The sequence below is a fragment of the Aethalodelphis obliquidens genome, unplaced genomic scaffold (assembly GCF_003676395.1).
Source record: "Aethalodelphis obliquidens isolate GAN/ISIS:26980383/991018 unplaced genomic scaffold, ASM367639v1 scaffold141, whole genome shotgun sequence".
NCBI classification, from domain to species: domain Eukaryota; kingdom Metazoa; phylum Chordata; class Mammalia; order Artiodactyla; family Delphinidae; genus Aethalodelphis; species Aethalodelphis obliquidens.
In genome coordinates this window covers 215,217-239,968 of record NW_020838085.1, presented here as the reverse complement: position 1 = coordinate 239,968, position 24,752 = coordinate 215,217, and the positions used below count along the sequence as shown (strand labels likewise).

General features: G+C 37.6%; 1 protein-coding gene across 1 annotated transcript in view; it reads right to left on the bottom strand.

Moving 5' to 3' along the window:
- The window catches only part of LOC113616456 (cilia- and flagella-associated protein 47-like), a gene marked incomplete at its 5' end in the record, with an annotated part of 358,695 nt that overhangs the window by 129,902 nt on the left and 204,041 nt on the right, over nucleotides 1–24,752 (bottom strand). Inside the window, 5 exon segments of the mRNA XM_027099781.1 lie at nucleotides 8,390–8,477; nucleotides 14,348–14,363; nucleotides 14,987–15,171; nucleotides 15,925–16,068; nucleotides 16,548–16,744. Of these exon segments, the coding sequence (XP_026955582.1) occupies nucleotides 8,390–8,477; nucleotides 14,348–14,363; nucleotides 14,987–15,171; nucleotides 15,925–16,068; nucleotides 16,548–16,744 (630 nt within the window).

Genomic DNA, 24,752 nt, shown 5'->3' with positions numbered 1-24,752 from the left:
ATATATATATATATATATATATATATATATATATCACTCATTCAAAATTCAAATATGAAGCTTTTAACCAGAACATCATGGGTGGATTGGGAAGCCACTAGAGCCTTCTTCTGAAAGCAACTTAAATTCATATCCAATAGAGCATCTACGGCCTACCTTGCACTCCCAGGGAGAACTATATCTCTGACACATGACCCCACGGCAAACACTGGAATTGCAAGAGTGTCTTCCTTCAGTTTGACAGAATATATGCAGTTTTCAAATTTATGTTTTTCTTCAAGTTTTTAAATCTTCCTTGTTCTCATATTTTACTGCACTCCTAAGCAATTTTAAAAATATTTTAGAAATGATTTTATTTTTGAAATGTATTGCTTCTTCCATTTGACACTGACCGGATACCTGCTGCTATATGCCAGGTGTTGGTCTGCAGGCCAATGCTAGTCTGGCACTCAAAGGACAGATCATCCCATGTAAAGGCAGAAAATGCAGGATTTGTTGTCGCTCATTGATCTATTAACGTGCATGAATTTACCTCTAGCCAATCATCTGAGTAGACCTTGAGACTAGAGTTAATACTGATTTTGATTTTGGGGTCAGGGGCGGGAAAAACAAATCTAGTGTTCAGAAGCCCCCCAGGGTAATACCATGCAGGTGGCTAGAGCTTTTACGAAACATCAGAGCAGAGGCTGTCTGGGAAAGCAGAGATGGTGAAAGCAAAGAGGAACTCCCAGAAGACCATGAGAGGATACAAACAAACCCAATTCATTCTCTCTGCAGCGCCTCAAGGCCCTGTGTTTTTTTTTTTTGTAAACCATATTTTTCACCTAAGAGAGCATGAAAATGCTTTATGGCATTTAAAGCAGCCAACATTTGTTTTGAAAGACCAGTGGCATCTAATTGGTTTTTATGCTCCTATAACTGTGCACAGTCTACAACACTGGTGGGAACAGGCCAGCAAGATCCAAATTCAGTTTTAGCCAAGCTTTTGATAGCACTTTCTCTGGCATTTTCATTGAGACAAACTAGGAGAGAGTGGAGACAAAAGCAGCCCTAAATCCTTGCATATATCCATATCATGTTAGGGAATTTTAAAAAATGGGAGCTAGCATATTAAATAAGAGTGATAAACATTAGTTGAGCACCTACTAGGTGAGTACTTTTCATATATTCCCATTTTATGCCCATAACTACCCTGGGTTAAGGTTAAGGAAAGGTTAAGTATTATCTATATTTTACATGTAAGAAACCTGATAATCAGTGATGTTAAGTATACTACCAAGGTCGCCCAACCAGAGAATGATATAATTGGAGGTTGAAGTCACAAGTGACTTCAGAACGTGTTCCTTTGCAACACAATAGCAGTAAGATAAGAGCAAAGGAAAAGATGTTCAATTTTGCCATTGTGATGTGCTGGTTAGCATGAACATACTGCCCAAACTTTAAATGAAAAAATGCAAATTTAAATAGCACTACTTTTGCTCAGCATCACATTCTGAAAATACACATGACAAGCAGGCTTCTCATCACATACAATATTAGAAATCAAATTTTGAACTGAATTTCTATTTCAAAGATGGCAACTGGTAATACATATCTGTCTAGATAGTGGAGAGTAGCAGGACACCAGCTATAAAAACTATTCCTATCTTGTTTAAACATAGGCCTAACATAAGAACTTTGTTATGCTCACATTAAACATTCCATTTTGACATTAAGCAGAAGTTCATCAAAAAGAAATTTTAAAAAAGTTTTAGCAAAGCTGACTAAAAGCTTGTTTGCAATCATTTAGAGTAGGCTTTCTTGTGCCAATGTCATAATAGATCTCATTCTAGCATAAGGACTTCTGAAATGCAAATTTTCAGAAATAAATCTTAGCTCTAATTTACAGTTGTGTTGAACTGAATGAATGCAATCACTTTTCAGTAAGTGAAAAAGCACTTTCGGCTGCTGCTGAAAAAATACAAGGTAATTGTGGGCTACATCAAAATCACCATTGTTACCAACTTTCTAGAGCTATCAGCTTGTCAAGGGGCACGGACATAAGAGAGAATTTAAGACTACTTTATCATGAATGTTCAGGGTAGAGACTAAATTTACTAACATGACTGGAAACCATTTTAAAACGTGCATTCTCAGCATTTAGTTTTCTACTGTAGAATAAACAGTTAAAGCGCAGTATTAACCTGTGTCCATGTAGTATCCTGAACAATTAAATACTTGATACTGTAAGTGAATGGTTTATGAAAATTTTAAATATTTATTCTTAATTGAGATAAAAATTGACATATAACATTATATTAGTTTTAGGTGTAAAAATACTCTTGTTTAATGTTTAGAGATCATTTTAGGCTACCATGCCATGATCAACATATTAAATTATTTCAGGCTGATTTTAGTTCATAAATTTAAATGACTCATAGTTCAATAAATAGTCTTTGTGGACTTCCACGACTCTGCAGACAAAGATAAGATATTCAACTACCCAAGTTTCCCACCCCACCTTTTTTTTTTTTTTTTGCGGTACGTGGGCGTCTCACTGTTGTGGCCTCTCCCGTTGCGCAGCAACAGGCTCCGGACGCGCAGGCTCAGCGGCCATGGCTCATGGGCCCAGCCGCTCCGCAGCATGTGGCATCTTCCCGGACCGGGGCACGAACACGTGTCCCCTGCATCGGCAGGCAGACTCAACCACTGCGCCAACAGGGAAGTCCCCCCCCCCCAACTTTTTTTTGGATCACAAATAAATGTCATTAAAAATTGGAAGGATTTCTAAAGACTTCCTCCCTGGAGATGAAAGTATGTTCCTCACAACTGGGGGATCATAAGGGATAATTATGAAGTCTTATGCTTACGTTAGATAAGTCAACTGCATTGGTTAACAGTAAGATAAAAGCTGTTTAAAGATATCTAGGGATCGCCATTTCCATAATATGTTGGAAGAGATGTTCAGAGAATCTTCTCTCAACCGACAAGTTTAAGTTAAACACACATACAAGCTAAGAAAGCAGGAATCCACTGCACTGAGCCATCACTGGAGATATCTGTTCTGGAATATGAACTACTCTGTGGTATCCTGGAGTCTTGCCTTTTGGGGTCATAATTGGGAATCAGAAAACAAACCTGTCAAAGAGCCCAGGCTTGCATGGTTTGGGGTCCCGATTTCACATTATATTTTTGGACTACCAAACCCCAAATTAATTATTTAGCTTCATAACTCTTCATTTCTCTTCACAGAAAGGGGGCCCTAGTGGTATCCCCACCAGTTTAGACAGTCACCTGTTTGTTTTTATTAAAATCTGCTTTTTAAAGTTATATTATCACCCTGATATTCACAAGCTGGAGAGCACTGAGCTGATTACTGTGATTTCCTCATAAGAAACTCAGAACAGTTATGCCAGAGACATATGTGTTCCATGTAGATTACTGAAGAGCAAATGGAGCAAACTATTAGAAAAAATGATATGTAGGTTATATCCAATTGTATAACCTTAATTCTTACAAGTTCATTTTCTTAGTGCTATATTAGGAGTGAGTTGCTCTATGTTGTGAACATGCATGTTTATAGACATCTCTAAATCATATTTGTGAATCATGTTATTGCAATCAAAATTAATTTAAGGATTATTGTTACTAAAGTATATGCTAACCGTTAATGCCTAATCATCTTCACTAAATATTGGCCTTGTACAAAAAATCAAGTTTCTACCTGAGACGAATGGAAATTTAGTTGCGTATTTTACTACTACAAATAAGCCACAGGCCATTACTACATTTCTATATTTTGTTACATACTAATCCTGTAATAATGGACAGTAATATTAGCTTTTTTGCATTCTAATGACCAGAGAGGTCATTTTCTGTTTGTTAAGGAGAGAATTAGGCCATTACATTTTAATGCATTTAGTCATTAACACATTTCTGCCTTTACACACGGTGTTTTTGTTTGCTTGATTTTGTGTGTCTGTTTCCCTTTAAGGTTCTATGCTTTCATATCTAGGTTGACTGATTCAATATTTTTCCATTTTTCTGAAATTTATTGACACAAAAAAGATAATCTTCAAATCAAGATAGAACTGGGCTTTCCCTCCTTAACTAGTAAATCTATTCTGCTGATCTCTCTCTCGCAGTTAATGGTATCACCTTCCTTAGAGTTGCTTACTATCAGAAGTACACTTGACTCGCCTTTCTCCCTTCTCTCTCCTTATTCAATCTTCATCAAATAAGGCTGTGATAGACATTATACTACATCAACCATTTTCCTTTTCAGGAATGAAGGACTTATTTCTGTTGCTACTAGGAATAATGCTGGAAAATGACTATTTGGTCAAGCCCTCTTTAGGCATGGCGCCTTGAGAGAAAAAACAAAAAAGCCTCACCCAAGGTCAAACCTCCTTCCACATGTAGTCCACTTTCAATGACTGATCAGCACAGCAGCATAAAGGCCCAGTCCCCTTCTCCTAACTTGGGACAAGTCCAGAGGACCATCCCAGCTTCAGAGGGCCCAGTGAGCTGACAAAAAGCCTTCACTCCGCCTGTCCGGAAACTCAACTTTGCCCTCTGGTCAGTGTGTTTTCTTACCTTTTCCTTTCACAAGTGTTGATCACAACACATTCCCTAATAAATGTCCTATAAACTAATCTCCCATCTCAGAGTCTGATTCCCTGGAAACCCAAGCTGCTACAGCATCATTTTCCATTGTTACTTTTCTTGAAACATCATTTCTGTTTTTTTTAACCCACTATCACTGGCCTAGTTTGGTCTGCCCTTAATGTTCATTTAAGTGGTCAACCTTAACTTTTTGTTCCATGGCCAAAGAGGCATTCAAATTTAAACCTCCACATAGGTACGCCTGAAACATGATTGCAGTTCACTGCAGGCTCCTGTGATAATTCCAGTTCCATCCATTTCTCAAAATTTCTACCTACCAATTAATATGCCATGACACCTACTTTAGTATATGCCACATATGACTCGGTGCCCCATGAAAATCCCCTCTGCAGACAGTTCGCATTCACACCAGTGGTTTGCTATGACTTTTCCAGTGGGAATTCACTGCCATGGGAATCTGCCCTAAGAACAAACTTTAATCATTGAGGGAAAGGAGGTAGAGGATGTTTACCCCAATTTCTTTACCCTTTAGCCTGACAATTCTCTCAGAAAGCTCCCAGTGAGGTTCCCCAGGTCTCAGCAGTAATCTGATATCTAGCTCATTTTCTGACTTTTTCCCTTCAGCATCTTACTTCTCCATTTGGTCAGCGTGCTTCCTGTGATCACCTCTCAAGAAAACTACTTGCAATTAAACTCTTTTCTCAGGGTCTGCTTTTGGGAGAAGGGGCACAAACTAATACTGAGAACTAATCAACCAGAATATTGCTAAAGGCCCCTAAATGATCTCTCAGATCTATCCACCCTCTCTTGTACCTCCTATCCATTTTATATGTTACCTCCAGACTTTTCTTCCTAAAACTCAGTTGACTCATGCCCCTCAGACATCTTCAATGGCTCCAACTGCAGTAAGAAGTAAAACACAACTCTGTCCAGCAAAGTCTGCCTGTTTTTCTAACTGTATGTCACTCTGCATTGGCTACCACAAACACACACTCCAGACACACCCCTCTATTCATTATTTACAGAAAGTAACTTCTCTGTGTTTTCAATAAGGTTGTTTCCTCTGCTAGAATGTGCTCCCCACCGTATCGGCTGATAAATCCCAGTTCATCCTTTGAGGTCCAGATAAACCCATTATCCCCTAAGATGCCCTCTTGGACTCCCACTATTAGGGTTAACGTTTCCCAATATCATGCTCTGCAGTGCCATGTTTAAACTCGTGGTACATCAGTGTGTACCTTGTATTGAGATGACTTATGGATATCTATTTCTATCACCAGATATGAATTCCTAGGAAGCAGGAACCATATGACATCTATCTTTGTATCCAGTGGTAATATTTGAAATAATTATCAAACCTATATTCCAGCTCTGACCAGTCAGGAAGGACACAGGATCCAAGTCCTGAGGCATGTGTTAACACTTTATTTGTTGCTGAATTGTTGGGAAGTCCGGGGGGGGGGCCAAAGGGAGGGGCTGTGGTGGCTAGAGATCAAAAGTTACACCTAAGTGGAGCTCAAACAATTGAGTATTTGCCAACATATGAGGAAAAGCATCTGTGAAAATATTTTAACAAACAGAGCGTAATTCGTTAAAGATCAGCTTTGTTTATAACTACTGTATCTATCAAGACTTTCCAAATTATAGGCCTTTTGTAAATAACTTTATATAATTGAGGACAGAACTGAAAATGTGCACAAAGTTTTTTCTTTTTAAGACGGATGATATACGATATACATAACCAGCACAAATAGGAACGTTCTCATATATGTATGAAAATTTTAGTCTAGTTTTCTTTATATTACAACAGATTAACAACTGTTCAGAAGCAATTACATTTACACTGCTTAAAATATTGTAGCAGCCTTCCAACAGTAATATCAATAAAAATGGACTTTGCCTTCTTTACAGGCTCAGCTTGTCCAAATCATAACGGCAACATTAATTCAAATTTAAGGGACCGCCCTGGGAAGAACAATCATGAACATGTCTTGCAAATATTTTTCAAAATTATGAAGCCTGCAAAAGCTCTTGTGTAGCCAGCAATATTTACCAATTCATCCTCACCTAACGATGTATCCTGAGTTGCCTTTAAGTTCCCCAAATTTCTTCTAAAGTCCTTCAAATCAGCATGCTAAGAGTGCTTATCTGATCAGTGAAAATACGTTTTGAAGTTTTATGGTCTCAGAAATGCTGCCAAAATCAACAAAAATGACTATACAAAGGTAAGATATATTAAATCTGATTATTTAATTCTTCTTAGCTCCCTTTCTATAACTTTAAGAGTCTGATTCATGGATCAGCAGCTCTGTTTTGCTTAAAGGAGTCATAAACACTCCTAATTCAACAATGTTCTACCGTTTGAAGTTCCTCTTACGTTCCTTCTCACACACAGCAGACCTCATTGCCTTTTATAGAACAGGAAACTCAGATTTATTACTTATATAAAAAATAATAATGGCAATTTTGAATCACTTGCTACTCTTTACAAAAGACTAGTTAAAATTCCAGAACTAAGGAACATTAGGATTGTCATTTGATGATTAAAATGAAAACTGAAATTTACATTTCTATCCTGTGAATTACATTAAAAATGGCAAAAAATATGCTACTTTATTGAAATGCCTGGAATAAGCTCACTCTAGTTCAAAATCTACCTATCACATGGAGAAATGTTAACAGGCTTTGTAAAGCCAAATGTCTGAAAAGTGACAGGAAGATTTCACAAGATGCTAACAGCTATGACTATGGTGACATTTGAGGTCAAGCCAACTAGAAGTAGAGAGTGGGGATGGGCGGGTTGGCTCTTCACCCATAGCGTATTCTATTACAGTGGTGGTAACTGGATCACTGTGGTTGCCATTCTGAAATTTCCCTTCTGCTTGTTAACAGCACTGGCATTCAGCCTACTCTCTATGTACTTTCTTATTTGGAGCAGCTCTCTACACCTCCTATGCTAGGTACAGACCTTTTCCTAAAACATTCTTTGTTGAGGCAAGCAAGGATGAGGGGCTAGTACTTCCAGGCAGTACAAGATTGCTACTGGCTGTATGCTTTCTACATTTTTAAATTGTATCCATTTACCAACATTTTAATAATTTCCTCAGCAGGATCTAACCACCATGGGACACTGAATTCTCTCCCGAATAGAACAATTATTCCTTTGATGAATTACAGTCCCTCAGTTCATCCCTGTTAGTCTTCTACACCTCTCACCTCCTCTCTCATCAAAAGTTTTGTAGGAATATCCCTCACTCCCATTCCCAAGCAAGCAATTCTTTTCAGGGACCATCAGGCAATTTGCATAAATGAATGTTTTACTAGAGAGAAACAAAGAAAACTTCACATATACCAAAGCCTTTAACTTATTTTTCATGTTCAATTAAGTATATGTACATGTTTTTATAATACCTAGTCCTATAAAGAGATATTCTCATAGGACACTGTCTAGCTCATAAATTGATATAACTATTTGAAAGTGTTTACCACAATTTTAAATGTAAATGGCTTAACTAAATATTTCTACTTCCAGGAATTTGCCCCACAAATAAATATAAAAAATGGACAAGAGAGTATAGCACTATAGACATAAAATGTATGCCCCAAAGCTCTGATTATTCAGAAAGGTAATGACTGAAATAGAAAACTAAATTTCCCTCTGGGTTATTTATTAGAAAGGGGAAATTTAAGTTACTTTTTTTTTTTAAGTTACTTTTTAATTTATTCTCATCACGCATCTTTCACAGTATGGTAGTTAATAATATCTCATTAACAATTTTGTTACCTTTGAATACACCACGTTTCCAAGGGCATACGTGTAGAATATAGGGTATTGCGTTATCAGCGTCTATGGTGATGTGTAGGCAGGCGGACTCTCAACCATTGCACCACCAGGGAAGCCCTCCAGCTTTCTTTTGGTTTCCATTTACATGGAATATCTTTTTCTATCCCCTTACTTTCAGTTTGTATGTGTCTCTAGGACTGAAGGGGGTCTCTTGTAGATAGCATATAAATGGGTCTTGTTTTGTATCCATTCAGCCAACCTGTGTCTTTTGGTGGGAGCATTTAGTCCATTTACATTTAAGGTAATTATCGATATGTATGTTCCTATTCCCATTTTCTTAATTGTTTCGGGTTCGTTATTGTAGGTCTTTTCCTTCTCTTGTGTTTCTTGCCTAGAGAAGTTCCTTTACCATTTGTTGTAAAGCTGGTTTGGTGGTGCTGAACTCTCTCAGCATTTGCTTGTCTGTAAAGGTTTTAATCTCTCCATCAAATCTGAATGAGATCCTTGCTGGGTAGAGTAATCTTGGTTGCAGGTTTTTCCCCTTCATCACTTTAAATATGTCCTGCCAGTCCCTTCTGGCTTGCAGAGGTTCTGCTGAAAGATCAGCTGTTAACCTTATGGGGATTCCCTTGTGTGTTATTTGTTGTTTTTCCCTTGCTGCTTTTAATATGTTTTCTTTGTATTTAATTTTTGAAAGTTTGATTAATATGTGTCTTGGCGTGTTTCTCCTTGGATTTATCCTGTATGGGACTCTCTGTGCTTCCTGGACTTGATTAACTATTTCCTTTCCCATATTAGGGAAGTTTTCAACTATAATCTCTTCAAATATTTTCTCAGTCCCTTTCTTTTTCTCTTCTTCTTCTGGGACCCCTATAATTCGAGTGTTGGTGCGTTTAATGTTGTCCCAGAGGTCTCTGAGACTGTCCTCAGTTCTTTTCATTCTTTTTTCTTTATTCTGCTCTGCAGTAGTTAATTCCACTATTTTATCTTCCAGGTCACTTATCCGTTCTTCTGCCTCAGTTATTCTGCTATTGATCCCATCTAGAGTATTTTTAATTTCATATACTGTGTTGTTCATCACTGTTTGTTTGCTCTTTAGTTCTTCCAGGTCCTTGTCAAACGTTTCTTGTATTTTCTCCATTCTGTTTCCAAGATTTTGGATCATCTTTACTATCATTATTCTGAATTCTTTTTCAGGTAGACTGCCTATTTCCTCTTCACTTGTTAGGTCTGGTGGATTTTTGCCTTGCTCCTTCATCTGCTGTGTGTTTTGCTGTCTTCTCATTTTGCTTATCTTACTGTGTTTGGGGTCTCCTTTTTGCAGGCTGCAGGTTCGTAGTTCCTGTTGTTTTTGGTGTCTGTCCCCAGTGGCTAAGGTTGGTTCAGTGGGTTGTGTAGGTTTCCTGGTGGAGGGGACTAGTGCCTGTGTTCTGGTGGATGAAGCTGGATCTTGTCTTTCTGGTGGGCAGGTCCATGTCTGGTGGTGTGTTTTGGGGTCTCTGTGGACTTATTATGATTTTAGGCAGCCTCTCTGTTAATGGGTGGGGTTGTGTTCCTGTCTCGCTAGTTGTTTGGCACAGGGTGTCCAGCACGGTAGCTTGCTGGTCGTTGAGTGAAGCTGAGTCTTGGTGTTGAGATGGAGATCTCTGGGAGATTTTTGCCATTTGATATTATGTGGAGCTGGGAGGTCTCTTTTGGACCAGTCTCCTGAAGTTGGCTCTCCCTCCTCAGAGGCACAGCACTGACTCCTGGCTGAAGCACCAAGAGCCTTTCATCCACATGGCTCAGAATAAAAGGGAGAAAAAGTAGAAAGAAAGAAAAAAAGGAGGGAGGGAGGGAGGGAGGAAGGAGCGAAGGAAGGAAAGAAAGAAAGAAGATCAAATAAAGTAAGATAAAATAAAATAAAGTTACTAAAATAAAAAAATAATTATTAAAAAAACAAAAATGGATGGATAGAACCCTAGGACAGATGGTGAAAGCAAAGCTATACAGACAAAATCTTACACAGAAGCATACACATACACACTCACAAAAAGAGGAAAAGGGAAAAAAATCATAAATATTGCTCTCAAAGTCCACGTCTTCAATTTGGGATGATTCGTTCTCTATTCAGGTATTCCACAGACGCAGGGTACAGCAAGCTGATTGTGGAGCTTTAATCCGCTGCTTCTGAGGCTGCTGGGAGAGATTTCCCTTTCTCTTCTTTGTTCTCACAGCTCCCCGGGCTCAGCTTTGGATTTGGCCCCGCCTCTGCGTGTAGGTGGCCGGAGGGCGTCTGTTCTTCGCTCAGACAGGACGGGGTTAAAGGAGCAGCTGCTTAGGGGGCTGTGGTTCACTCAGGCCAGGGGGAGGGAGGGGTACGGAGTGCGGGGCGGCATGACGTTGCACCTGCCTGAGGCGCGCCGTGCGTTCTCCTGGGGAAGTTGTCCCTGCATCCCGTGACCCTGGCAGTGGCGGGCTGCACAAGCTCCCCTGAAGGGGGGTGTGGATAGTGACCTGTGCTTGCACACAGGCTTCTTAGTGGCGGCAGCAGCAGCCTTAACGTCTCATGCCCGTCTCTGGGGTCCAGCGCTTTTAGCCGCGGCTCGCGCCCGTCTCTGGAGCTCCTTTAAGCAGCACTCGTAATCCCCTCTCCTTGCGCACCAGGAAGCAAAGAGGGAAGAAAAAGTCTCTTGCCTCTTCGGCAGGTCCAGACTTTTCCCCGGACTCCCTCCCGGCTAGCCATGGTGCACTAACCCCCTGCAGTCTGTGTTCACGCCGCCAACCCGTCCTCTCCCTGCGCTCCGACCAAAGCCAGAGCCTCAGCTCGCAGCCCCGGCTGCCCCAGCGGGTGAGCAGACAAGCCTCTCGGGCTGGTGAGTGCTGGTTGGCACCGATCCTCTGTGCGGGAATCTCTCCGCTTTGCCCTCCGCACCCCTGTTGCTGTGCTCTCCTCCGCGGCTCCGAAGCTTCCCCCCTCTGCCACCCGCAGTCTCCGCCCGCGAAGGGGCTTCCTTGCTCGTGGGGTGGGGTGTTGCTAGAGAGCTACGAGAAAGGTCAAGTTGTGACAATGTGCTGGGGATGAGAATTGTGAGGAGAGCCATACTCAGTCTGCCTCTTCCTTTCTTTGCAAGGTTACAGTTTTCATAGCTACTGTGATTGCAAGATTGCAGAGCTGAGGAGAGGGGCATAGAAATGGGTCAAGTCAAAATGTCACAAATCACCCTGCTCTTACCAGGATTCAGAGTTTTTCTTGAGTAAATACTCCTCAGATTGTTTGAAATCTTTGTTTAATTTCAAGATTTAAAAGTTTTGACAAGTTTTGTCAGTGTTTTTATTGCTTTTAAGGAGGAACAGATTTATGAAACCCCTTGCTCCACCATTTTGGAAGTCCCAGGTCTCCTGTTTTCTTTATTGCATAACTATTTCCTACTCCTTGGTCACTTTGATAAAATGCCATAGCCTTTTACCTGTATCTCAATTATATTCTCTGATTTTTTTATATTCTCTTTCTTGTTAGGGAAGTCTCAACCTTCTATTGCAAACTATTCTTGTAGCAATGAGATTAAACATATGTTAAAAGGCTTTTTTAAAAAAATACAAAGTATCATAAAAATCAATACTAACAGCAATGAAAAACAGAACAAGGAAAAGACATGAAAAGAATATAGTGAGTCTGAGTTGTCAGCAGACTGTCAAAGTGCAGGTGTACAGCAAGCAGTCAAAAATGAGGGGCTGAAGCTAATACATCTTGAGTAAAAGTATGAATTTGGCATTTGTAACCAGTTGATAGTTTGAAGCCAAGAAACTGCCAAGTGGGATGTTGTACAGACATAAGAATGCTTTAGAAGGTGGAAACTTGAAAAGAAATGAGAAGGCTAGAGGAATAAAAGGACCAGATAAGTAACAATCCAGAAATAGCATGGAAATGAGGACTATAGAATGATGTAAAATAAAGGGTGAAGAGTGTTAAGAAGGCAGACAGACAGTGCCAAACATTATAGGAGTTTTGAGGCAGATAACTTGGGAAAAGAACTAATTTTTCTTGACCAAAAGTTATGGGTGATCTTTGTGGCAGAAGTTTCAACAGAGTAGAGGAGATACAAATGGATCACCATGAAATAAGAAGTGATCATGTAAATATTGCTTTTTCAAGAAGTTTAGCAATCATGGAAAATATAGAGGGTAATAGTTGAAAGGCTATTGTTAGAGACAAGTTTTATCTTATAATGGAAAATCTTTGAGAATATTTATAGATTAAGAAAAATAATCCAACAATGAGGAAGGTATTGAAAGAGAGAGAAAGAGAGAGAGGGGTGAAAAGAATGAGAATCAGCCTTGAGTGCCCAGAGGCCAACTTCATTTTACACATGGAAGAATGAAGATGGAGAATCAGAAGCATTTCAGTAGTCTCAAAGGGAGTGCAAGATGAATCCTGACACTATAAAGCAAAGTTTCTCAGTCTAGCCTTTCTCCTTAGCAGCACCTCAGTTGTTTCTCAATAGAATTTCCATTGAAATACCAGCAATAAACTAAATATTATGAATGAAAAGAAAGGGCAAATTGGTAATGCTCATTAGTATATGCTGATTAAAAATAATGGTGATTTTCAAATTAAGAAAGGTGATACTTTATTCATAATATCTCTAGGGACAAATGTTTCTTCGGTCTTAAACATGTTTCTGTTCTTTTATAATTGTTGGTGCTATTTAGATATAGAAATATAGAAGAACTGGAATACAAGAACAGTATTATTAATATCTTAATGAAATGACATTTAATTAATTTAATATGTAGTATCTTTAATTACAGAAAGGGCCTCACTGAAAACTTACACTCTAAAGGTAAAATTAACTAGATTCTTCAGTTTTATTTGTGTATTGAAACCATATAAATATAGACTTTGATTATTTCCTGTAAGTACAATTCTGCTATGAATAGAATTCCACTTCTACATTTAATTAGAAAAATATAGTTAATATAGCATAATTATTATTTTTAAAGGCCTACATTTTTTAAAAAATGCATTCATTCTGAAGAATAAAAGTTTTAAAAAGCTACAGACATCACCTCTGCCAAAACAACAAAATGAAATAACCAATGTTAAGAAATTAAGCAATTTTTTCTTTAACCTGTTTTCATCAAACTCATAAGACAGGATTTCTTGCTCACCAGAAAATTCTGGAAGGGGAAAGGGAGTGATGGAAAAATGATTTTTTCCTTAGTTATAGCAAGTGCAAGTAGTCATGCTCTTTTCTTTTCTTTTCTTTCCTTCCTTCTTTCCCTCCTTCCTTCCTTCCTTTCTTCCTTCCATTTGAAAAGCCATCCATTATGTTTGTATCCGTTCATTAAACAAATCTTCCTTGAAAACCTATTATGTGCTTGATACTATGATTTATGCTAAGTACAAAAGTATGGATACGAGGGGCATGCCCCTTTTCTCACAGTTCATAATCTGGTGGAGAAGAATAATCTGGTGGAGAACAGGTAATAGCAATAGGATGTAATGTACATGATGGTGGGAAAAGTAAAAAAAAAAATGCTGTGGAAGCACATGAAAGGCATCTAATCCAGGTTTATGGGGATGTAGAAGAAGTCTTGGAAAAGTGGCATCTAAGCTTTGTCATAAAGAATGAAAAGGAGTTAGACATACACAGAGAAGTGGAAGATAGGGAATTGGATAGAGACTTCCAGGCAGTAGTAAAAGGAAATACTATATACAATGGCCTAAGTGTGGCTGGAGCCAGGAGTGCTAAGAGAGAAAGCTGAGCAGATAGGCTTTTGAAACACGTGAAAGCCACTTCAGGGAGCCTGGACTCAATCCTGAAGGCAAGAGATGACAGTGAAGAGTTTTAGCAGGGGAGTGGGAAGATGAGATTTTCATTCATAATATTCACTCTATTTGCAATCCAGTAAGGAAAGCAGAAGAAAATCAATGCACATATTTTTCAAGATTACCAAAAAAAGCAGAGGACAAACCCAGAGAATTTCTAAACTTCTGATGTACCCTCTAAAACTAGATTCAGGCATCTATGATGGACAGATATTTGAAGCTTCTTTGAGGATTCTATTGGGCACATAATTTTTAGATAAATATGGGAGTGGGGAGTAGAAAAATTTATTTTCAGATTTGCTTAAACAAATCAAGTGAGGAGGGCCAAGTACAAAACCTCATAAAAAATAAAGATGTAACTAATTATGCATTTCTTCACATTCCCACTATTATTCACACTGGTAAATGATAGGATACACTTTTGAAATTTCATGCCTGCAGATATCACATTACAATTTTAAAAGCTGTTTAAAAGTTTTTAAAAAAATATCTTTCATTGTCATGTACAATTTCTTCAAGTGAAAATACACATGACTCAAATAAGTAAATTTTAATGTGTTTTATGATTATATACTAATATTTAGATATAAAACTTGTTTGGTGCTAATTCAACTTTATAATCAAAATGGCATTTTAAAAGCTGCTGGACTAATAGGAGAATTCTAACCATCTCCTTATGTCACACTGCTTCACCTAGTTAAGTAAAATTAAATGTTTTAAAATATCATATAATTCAATATACTCCTTCTGAAAACACTTTCATACCAAAAGAAAAAAAAACAAACCAAAATCTTACCTTAAATGTTAGGATGCTTGTTGTATAATTGGGCATCATTATGGGTTTATTTGTTATCTCCCCCACTTGACAGTCTATGGTGATGTGTTCCAAGGCCAGCGGTCTTTTTCCAATCCCTTTTATGTCAAAGATATGCTCCATACTATCTACTTCATTTTGTAGAGTAAGTTTGCCCTGTGACAAATCAGCCAAATTTCAGCTCTATAGGAGCGACAGTTGGATGCCAACCATCTCTTCTATTTTAGTAATCTTGAATCTGATCGATGAAATGAGCTTTCAAGGAGGTGCTAGTCATTAGCTTTTCCAGTTTATATATAAATACTTCTACTGAACAAATAAAGATGAATTTCCTGTGAAAAGCTCTTCATTTCTTTTCACTTTCTCTAAGTGACAGTTTAATAGGCATTCTCATACATAGCAATTATATGCCTGTTTACATCCTTGTCAAAGAAATATGACTTAAGAAAATATTTTCTGAAGTACAAACTTCCTTACTGAATACAAAAAAAGCAATGATTTTACTTTGTTAAACATATTATGTAAAAATAATCTAGACATAAATATTGACAGCCTATGACATTGTGACTTTCAGAATATTTATCCCTCAAGTTACAACATTTATTAAAGTTTCAAGCAGAGTGAACACTAATGATCAAATTCATGGAAAATATAACTTTTTAAAAGAATTTTTTTTAGTTTAATTTTATTTTTTTTATACAGCAGGTTTTTATTAGTTACCCATTTCATACATATTAGTGTATATATGTCAATCCCAACCAATCTCCCAATTCATCACACCACCACCCCACACCCCCCAGAAAATATAACTTTTCTGCAAGAAAATTTATCACAAATTATATATGTTAACACCACACATTGGTTTATCGACATATTAAAGCTAGGGAAAAAAAATCAATGAGTTCATACCATAATCTCACATTCCAAAATAGGTTTGAATGTGAGAGGATAATTCACAGTCTCACTTGGTCCAACATGTAAAACAGGAGGTCCATAAAACCATTCTCCTTCTATAGTAACTTGACATTTCCATTCATTCTTTGTTTTATTATTCTAAAGCATGAAAATAAAGACAGAAAAATATCAGATAGAAAAATATCAGTGTAAAAAATTCAAAATTCCTTACAATTATATTACCTTCCTTGATGCTATTATCACCCACTAATAGCCAAGCTACAGCCAATCACTGTTCTTAGTGCCTATGAGCACATCTTAATCAAGTGTTAAGATCACAACTGAATGTGGAGCAGAGTGATCTGAGAGACCATGACTCTGCTTGGTTTGATGATAGGTTAAGGAAGTTAGAATTAATTTTTTAAGCAAAGAGATCCAGCAGGAGTGATTAATCAGGTGAGTAATATGATAACATTTATATTCGGGAATAAAACTGTGACATCAATATGGAGAAACAAATGGCCACACATAATGCAATTAGGAATTGGTAAGAGTTCAGATGAAAGGTTTGAAGGACTTTAATTGAGACAGTGGCAGTGGGAATGAAGAAAAGTACGAAAAAAAAAGTCTGTACTTACTATTGGAATATTCTGGGTAAGGGCTTCAAATGCTGGTGTTTCAAAATCAAATCTGGCCTCTGGACGTTCTTCATTTACCGCACCTTCAACGCAATAGACATGCACATCATACCTTGATGTCAACAAGATTTTACAAGGGTAGCGTCCAGGACTGAGAGGAACAAATCGTAAAGGAACTGGAACAGATCCATCTGTAACTATCAAAACAATTAAAAAATGGTTTAATCATTTTTGATGGTATAAATCCTAAGATTCATTTTCAGGTACAGCAATATTTTTTTTTTTTGGATTTAATTGTATTATATAATCCAGAAGAGACTAGGTTATAGCAAGGTAACACATTACCCCTCAGTCTCCTGGGCATTACAAGCAAGTTTATTTTTTATTAATGACAAAATATATCCTGCATAGGTCAGAGGAAGGTTTGCTCCATAAAGCCACTGAGGGACCCAGGCACACCACTCCTTCTTCGTTTACAGGTCGGGGAAGAATAACTGAAAGTTTGCTCAAGGGCTTTTTAGTGCTCAGCCCAAAGTTAACACACATCACAGTTAATTGGTCAGACTCAACCACAGGGTTCTTTCTCAGCTGACAGGGGCTGAGAACTGAGAGATATATGGAATATTTGGCAAGCAATATTATCTGCCACATTTCTATGACATAGAAATGCTCTGTCCCATAGCAATCAAAATAAGTTGCAACTTGACCAGCAGATAGAAATAATTTTTCATAGTTAATAACCAAGGGAAGCCAAAAGAGGCATGTCCAATGAATACTTCTCATATCACCTTGTTATACCATATACCTTAAGTTAATAGCTAATATCATTTCTTATGGTGGGCAGGCTGTCTATGCTGGTCCTTTCCTTCCAAGCAATACTACTTTTTCTCTGAAGGTCACCATTTTCTTACTCTCCAGGAAATGAGAAAATAGTTATAAAAATCTCTCAACCCTAAAGTAGGATGCAGTATAATACTATAATACAAATTTCACTGCTAAAGCCAAAGTATTTAAGTTATAGATGAGAAACAAGTGTTAAAAAATGTTTAGAAGCCTAACTCTGTTCTAGGAAATTCTCCAAAACCAAGAAGACAAATCAAGCTTATCAACCAATGGATAAGACAAGTATTATGACATTAATTGGCTATAATTTTAATTCACTCACATTTAACACCTCGAATGTTAAAAATGGCAAACTTGTTTTCAAATACACTGAAGTCTATATGCCAAGAAGACCAGTCATTCTTGGAAGAACATTAACTGTTTTAAATCATTTTTAAAACATATTGAAGATGTGTATGTATGTGTTATATGTTCTGTGTTACACATTTTAAAAATATATTCATCATATATTATATAGAATGTGTTATGTGTTGTATATGTCATATATTATGTATAATGTCGTAGTTATATGTTAAAAAAACACTGACAGTGGATCACATTTGAAATCTATATTACATCTAACCAAAGTCCAAGATTCTCAGCTGGTCTAAGGAGGAAACAAAGGCTGTCAGAATGTTGTAATTTTTATTTCGTCCTTTTCAAGTACAAATCTAATTTTAGAATAATTTTTTTTTTCCTGTCAAAAAGGACTCCAGGCACATTTTATCATCTGTTGTTCACTGATTACTTTCATTCTGAGAAAAGTATTTGAATTGTGGCAACACCATTAGAACAAAACAGGTGAGATAATTATTTGATTAAAATTTGTTGCTTTATTATCAGAAAGGAAGAAACCACATTTCTCTCTTGCATGAACAGATTGAAATGAAAATACTTAGATTAGGTAATTTAAATAAAATTAAACTTCTTAGAATACGAAATTTAATCAACTTAACAGTAATTTTTTTAACATCTTTATTGGAGTATAATTGCTTTACAACAGTAATTATTATTTTCATCATCAATAAAGAATAACTCTATTTCATGGTAAACAATAATTGAAATGCACAAACTCAAGTATAAAGCTTCTATCAAAAGCTTTATGTTATACACTATTTCCTTTTCCCTAAAAATATGCACTTCCTATTGATACTAAGTCTGAAAGTGAAAGCCAAGGACATTCTTCAGTGTACATTTTCCAACTCATGAAATGTTCCTGAGCAAAGACCCTAAGAAATAAGCCATGCAAGCCCCTCTCCCTTACAAGTCCAAAAAGAAATTCATCATAATAGTGGAATTCATGGAAATGATGGTTTTGTTGAAGATATATTGATAAAACAATATTTGTTTTACTTAAACATCTGAAATAATTTAATTAATTCATGCTAGACAAAAAGAGTAGGAATATTATCATATATTACCAACATGAAGCTACTTGTGGATTAAGGTATTCATCACACAGTATCCGCATCACCTTAGATGTAAAATAGCAGAGGTAGAGACTTTTCATATTTAGAAACTTGGAAATTTTCCTGGCCACACTGTGCCACCTTAACATCATTCTCCTTTAAGGACATGTTTTCTCAAAGTCTTTTCCAATTCTGCTCTGTAGCAGATGTCATCCATGCCCTGCCACGTCCCCTTAGCATTTAATCCTCCCTGCGGGCCAATGGCTTTATGGAAAACAGCTCCTTTCTCCTTGAGGGCTTCCTCTAGTCATAGGAAGGTGCTTAACCCTCGCATGGATCAGGCCAGAAGTGACAGTTAATGCCTGCAGTTGCAGTCCTCAACAAATAATGTATCAAACTGGTGGAAAAATAACCCAGCTTCTTTATCCTTGGGTTGGAATAACTCTGAGGTGAATTCTACACCAACTCACAGAGATTCCCCAGTGCAACTGAGCCCCAATTGCTCCCAGTGGCAACTGCTCATTAACACTCCCTGAATTGGCTTCCTCTCTTTACTGTCTCTCACTCTCTCACACTTCTACCTACGGTTCCTGAGATCACTTCTCAAACTACTTGCTCTCAAGACCTGGTCTCAGGGTCTGCTGTTGGGGATCCCCAACCTAACACATACCCTTAGACCAAGGAAAGAGAGCTTGCTGTCCTGGGCCTCATGCTTTCTAGAACCTTACTCTGAATCTCCTGTCATTGTCTCTCTGCATATGCAAGGAGGACATGGGCCCACTGGGACAGGCCTATGTTGAGAGCCCAGCCCCACCCTTGTTCCAAGTTCATGGGATGTCACAATTCACAATCCAAAGTGCTTTGATCCCATTTCCAGTGCCTGCACAGAACTCTTCCCTATGTCAGTCCCCCTGTTGGAATACTCTTAGAATGGAAGAATTCTGAGTTAGAATAGCCACCTCTAACTAAGAGGTGGCTATTAACGGGAAGATGTCAACCAAGATTAATTATGTGGGCTGAGGTTCCTACAAATTTGTACACAATCCCTCTTACAATACATGCTAGATGTGAAGGAAAAAAAGAGAATGGGGTGGGCACATGCCCAGGGCCCAGCTATCCTGTGTTTTCATGTTCTAGTGCAAAACTCTGAGGAGGCCAAGAATTCTAAATTCAACTTTGGTCTTCTAGGTTGGTATAAAGCTTTATTTCTCAAGGTGGAAAAATAGACTATATTCTATTTAAAAATTTGTTAGTTTGATTTACCACTTTTAAAATTTAGATATATGGTATATGGGCTTCCCTTTGTACTTTTGACCTGGGCATTACAAAAGTCAGGGACAATCTGGACCTGTCCCTTCCATCCTTACTCTACTAGATGTAGCTCACCTGGGGCCTTTTCTTTACAGGTGATCCTAGTAACTATGGGAGTTGCTAGGGTTCTGTAATTAAAGATAACCAAAGATATGTAAATTTACCAGATTATAGTTACTAAAGAAAATAAAGGAACATAAACAGAGAATCTCTCTAATGAAAAAATACTTAATTTTATATAACTTTAGCTACTGGAAGAAGTCAGTGTGACCTACCGTTTTTAAAATAACCAATAAAAATGGGCATCCAGCACATATGACCTAACAATCCCACTCCTGGGTATATATCTGGAGAAAACTCTAATTTGATACATGCACCCCAATGTTCATAGCAGCACTACTTACAATAGCCAAGACATGGAAGCAACCTAACTGTCCATCGACAGATGAATGGATAAAGAAGATGTAGTATATGTATACAATGGAATACTACTCAGCCATAAAAAAGAATGAAATAATGCCATTTGCAGCAACATGGATGGACCTAGAGATTATCATACTTAGTGAAGTAAGTCAGAGAAAGACAAATATCATATGATATCACTTATATGTGGAATCTAAAAAAAATGATACAAGTGAACTTATTTACAAAACATAAACAGACTCACAGACATAGAAAACAAACTTCTGGTTACCAAAAGGGAAATGTGGGGGAGGGATAAATTAGGAGTTTGGGATTAGCAGATACAAACTACTATACATAAAACTACTATACATAAAATAAATAAGCAACAAGGTCCTACTGTATAGCACAGGGAATTATATTCAGTATCTTGTAATCTTTTCAATGGAACAGGATAGAAAGCCCAGAGATAAACCCACGCACGTACGGTCACCTTATTTTTGATAAAGGAGGCAGGAATGTACAGTGGAGAAAGGACAGCCTCTTCAATAAGTGGTGCTGGGAAAACTGGACAGGTACATGTAAAAGTATGAGATTAGATCACTCCCTAACACCATACACAAAAATAAGCTCAAAATGGATTAAAGACCTAAATGTAAGGCCAGAAACTATGAAACTCTTAGAGGAAAACATAGGCAGAACACTCTATGACATAAATCACAGCAAGATCCTTTTTGACCCACCTCCTAGAGAAATGGAAATAAATACAAAAATAAACAAATGGGACCTAATGAAACTTCAAGGCTTTTGCACAGCAAAGGAAACCATAAACAAGACCAAAAGACAACCCTCAGAATAGGAGAAAATATTTGCAAATGAAGCAACTGTCAAAGGATTAATCTCCAAAATTTATAAGCAGCTCATGCAGCTCAATAACAAAAAAACAAACAACCCAATCTAAAAATGGGCAGAAGACCTAAATAGACATTTCTCCAAAGAAGATATACAGACTGCCAACAAACACATGAAAGAATGCTCAACATCATTAACCGTTAGAGAAATGCAAATCAAAACTACAATGAGATATCATCTCACACCAGTCAGAATGGCCATCATCAAAAAATCTAGAAACAATTAATGCTGGAGAGGGTGTGGAGGAAAGGGAACACTCTTGCACTGCTGGTGGGAATGTGAGTTGGTACAGCCACTATGGAGAACAGTATGGGGGGTTCCTTAAAAAACTAAAAATAGAACTACCATATGACCCAGCAATCCCACTACTGGGCATATACCCTGAGAAAACCATAATTCAAAAAGAGTCATGTACCAAAATGTTCATTGCAGCTCTATTTACAATAGCCCGGAGATGAAACAACCTAAGTGTCCACCATCGGATGAATGGATAAAGAAGATGTGGCACATATATACAATGGGATATTACTCAGCCATAAAAAGAAATGAAATTGAGCTATTTGTAATGAGGTGGATAGCCCTAGAGTCTGTCATACAGAGTGAAGTCACAAAGAGAAAGGCAAATACTGTATGCTAACACATATATATGGAATTTAAGGAAAAAAAATGTCATGAAGAACCTAGGGGTAAGACAGGAATAAAGACACAGACCTGCTAGAGAATGGACTTGAGAATATGGGGAGGGGGAAGGGTAAGCTGTGACAAAGCGAGAGAGAGGCATGGACATATATACACTACCAAACGTAAGGTAGATAGCTAGTGGGAAGTAGCCGCATAGCACAGGGAGATCAGCTGGGTGCTTTGTGACCGCCTGGAGGGGTGGGATAGGGAGGGTGGGAGGGAGGGAGGCGCAAGAGGGAAGAGATATGGGAACATATGTATATGTATAACTGATTCACTTTGTTATAAAGCAGAAACTAACACACCATTGTAAAGCAATTATACTCCAATAAAGATGTAAAAAAAAAGAATATATAAAATATATATATATAAAACTAATCACTTTGCTGTACACCTGAAACTAACACAACATTGTAAATCAACTATACTTCAATATAAAAAAAAATTCAGTAAGAGAAAGAGCTTGGATTGAGGGGTGTCCATGGGTCACAGGGTTTCCAGGCATCCTCTCTATATAGAACATGCCCTTGTATTTCATGATTTTTTCCTGAAGCATGTCTTGACGTTGTCAGGATGCCCTAAATTTCCTATATTCAGTCTTTTCCAACAAATTGCAAAATTTTGCTGTTAAAAAAAATGTGCAATTTCAGATCCTAGAATAGGTCATGGTTGGGACAATAAATCAATACTGCTGTTTTGGTCAGCTAAAACAGCATAACAAACTCTCCAAAACTTAGTGGTTAAAAAAAAAAAAAACACACACACCGTTTATTTGTTCATGATTCTGTGGCCTAACCTCATTTGGGAAAGCTTACCTGCTTCATGTGGTATTGGCTGGGCTCACTCATGCATTAGGACCTCAACTGGGAATTCTGTCCATGAGTTCTCTAACCTTCTATGAGATGAGCCCAACATTTTTCATTCAGTACAGAAGAATGACCAGTAGCAAAAGAATGAGAGCCTTGTGCACAAATGGTTATCATATATCTGCTTCTTTCAAATTCCTTAACAATCCATTGGCCAAAGCAAGTCACATGGCCAAGACCAGGGAGCTGAGACCACATATAACATGTGTACAGGCAGATAGGATCCACCTGGGCTTTTACTGAAACAATCTACCATATCTTAACTCCAAAGCAAGATACATGCATTAAACTGGTGAGGTGAAAGATGCAATCAACTAACAGTTAAAAGCTCTGTTTTCTAGTTTTAGTTCCTCTTCTACATTGTGTGATCTTGGGCAAACAACTTAGAGGTCTTTTTCAGAATTCAAGTTCTTAATCTGTTTAAATTAAGGAGTGAGATTTGATCAGTAGCTTTCAAACATTTTATTTTTTGGCTTGGTGGGGCGGGACGGGGTGGGGAATGTATCTGAACAATACCTAAGACAGAATCTCAGTATATAAAACAAATTAACCTAGAGTCAATCTGGCTGAAGTAAGACACTAGAAGCTCCGATTCACTTCCACAGCCTCCCTATAGACAAACCAAAGCACTTCAGAAGAATGTTACAGCTCTAAAGGATATAATTTGATTAACTGATCTCTTAGGTTTCTTTCTGCTTTAACATTCCATGATTATATGAAAGTACATCAGAAAAGTGGAAGAGACTAAGTAATACAGTAAATTGGTCATTATCTTCTATAGTTAATTATATGAGGATATTACTAGCAAAGAATAGTCAGAAATCCTTAACTCAGAAAATGAGGTATCGGGAGAATGAATAAATTTATGATATGGATTCATTTATAAAATGAACTTATAATAAACAGATATTTGTTATAAGTTAATGTATGAGTAATTATATTTTCAAATCATGTTTTAGCCTATTTGCTAATCCCACTTCCATCTACTACTGGAAAGATTTAGCGTAGATTTTTTTCCCATTACACAAGTAAAGGACCAAATCACTTGCCAGTTGGAATTTTACCCATTTTAGTTACTTTATTATGTTCTTTTTGGCACATGAGCATCTACCTCACAAATACTCTGGCAAAGTAAGTGATAGATTCATTGTGTGCTAACAAGTTCTCATTACTGAGTTTACTCATTTAATATCAAAATCATGAAGTGTGCCAAAAGACTTCATATAAAAAAGAAAAAAGTTCAGCAATTGCAATTTAAGAGTGTGCTTGATTTATTTTGTAAAATGTTTTCATTAGCATCATCCACTCAGGTAAAACCATTTTCTGAAATGGTTCACTGCTTAAATTGTCAAATTTAGTATACTATTCAATAAAATAACAATAATTTAAAATGATAGAAACCCATACTAATTACTGACAAATTCAATTTTTGAAATATTGGTTAAAATGGGTCTTATCACTTCAAAAGAGGCTGGCTGAATTACTTTTGCTTTTCTATCACCAGGAAGATCTAAAATAATATTTAAGGGTGAAAAGAAAGAGATAGGAAGAGAGAGGGAAAGGGGAAAAGGAAAAAAAAGAAGGGGGCTTCCCTGGTGGTGCAGTGGTTGAGAGTCCTCCTGCCGATGCAGGGGACACAGGTTCGTGCCCCGGTCCGGGAAGGTCCCACATGCCACGGAGCGGCTGGGCCCGTGAGCCATGGCCGCTGAGCCTGCCCGTCCGGAGCCTGTGCTCCGCAACGG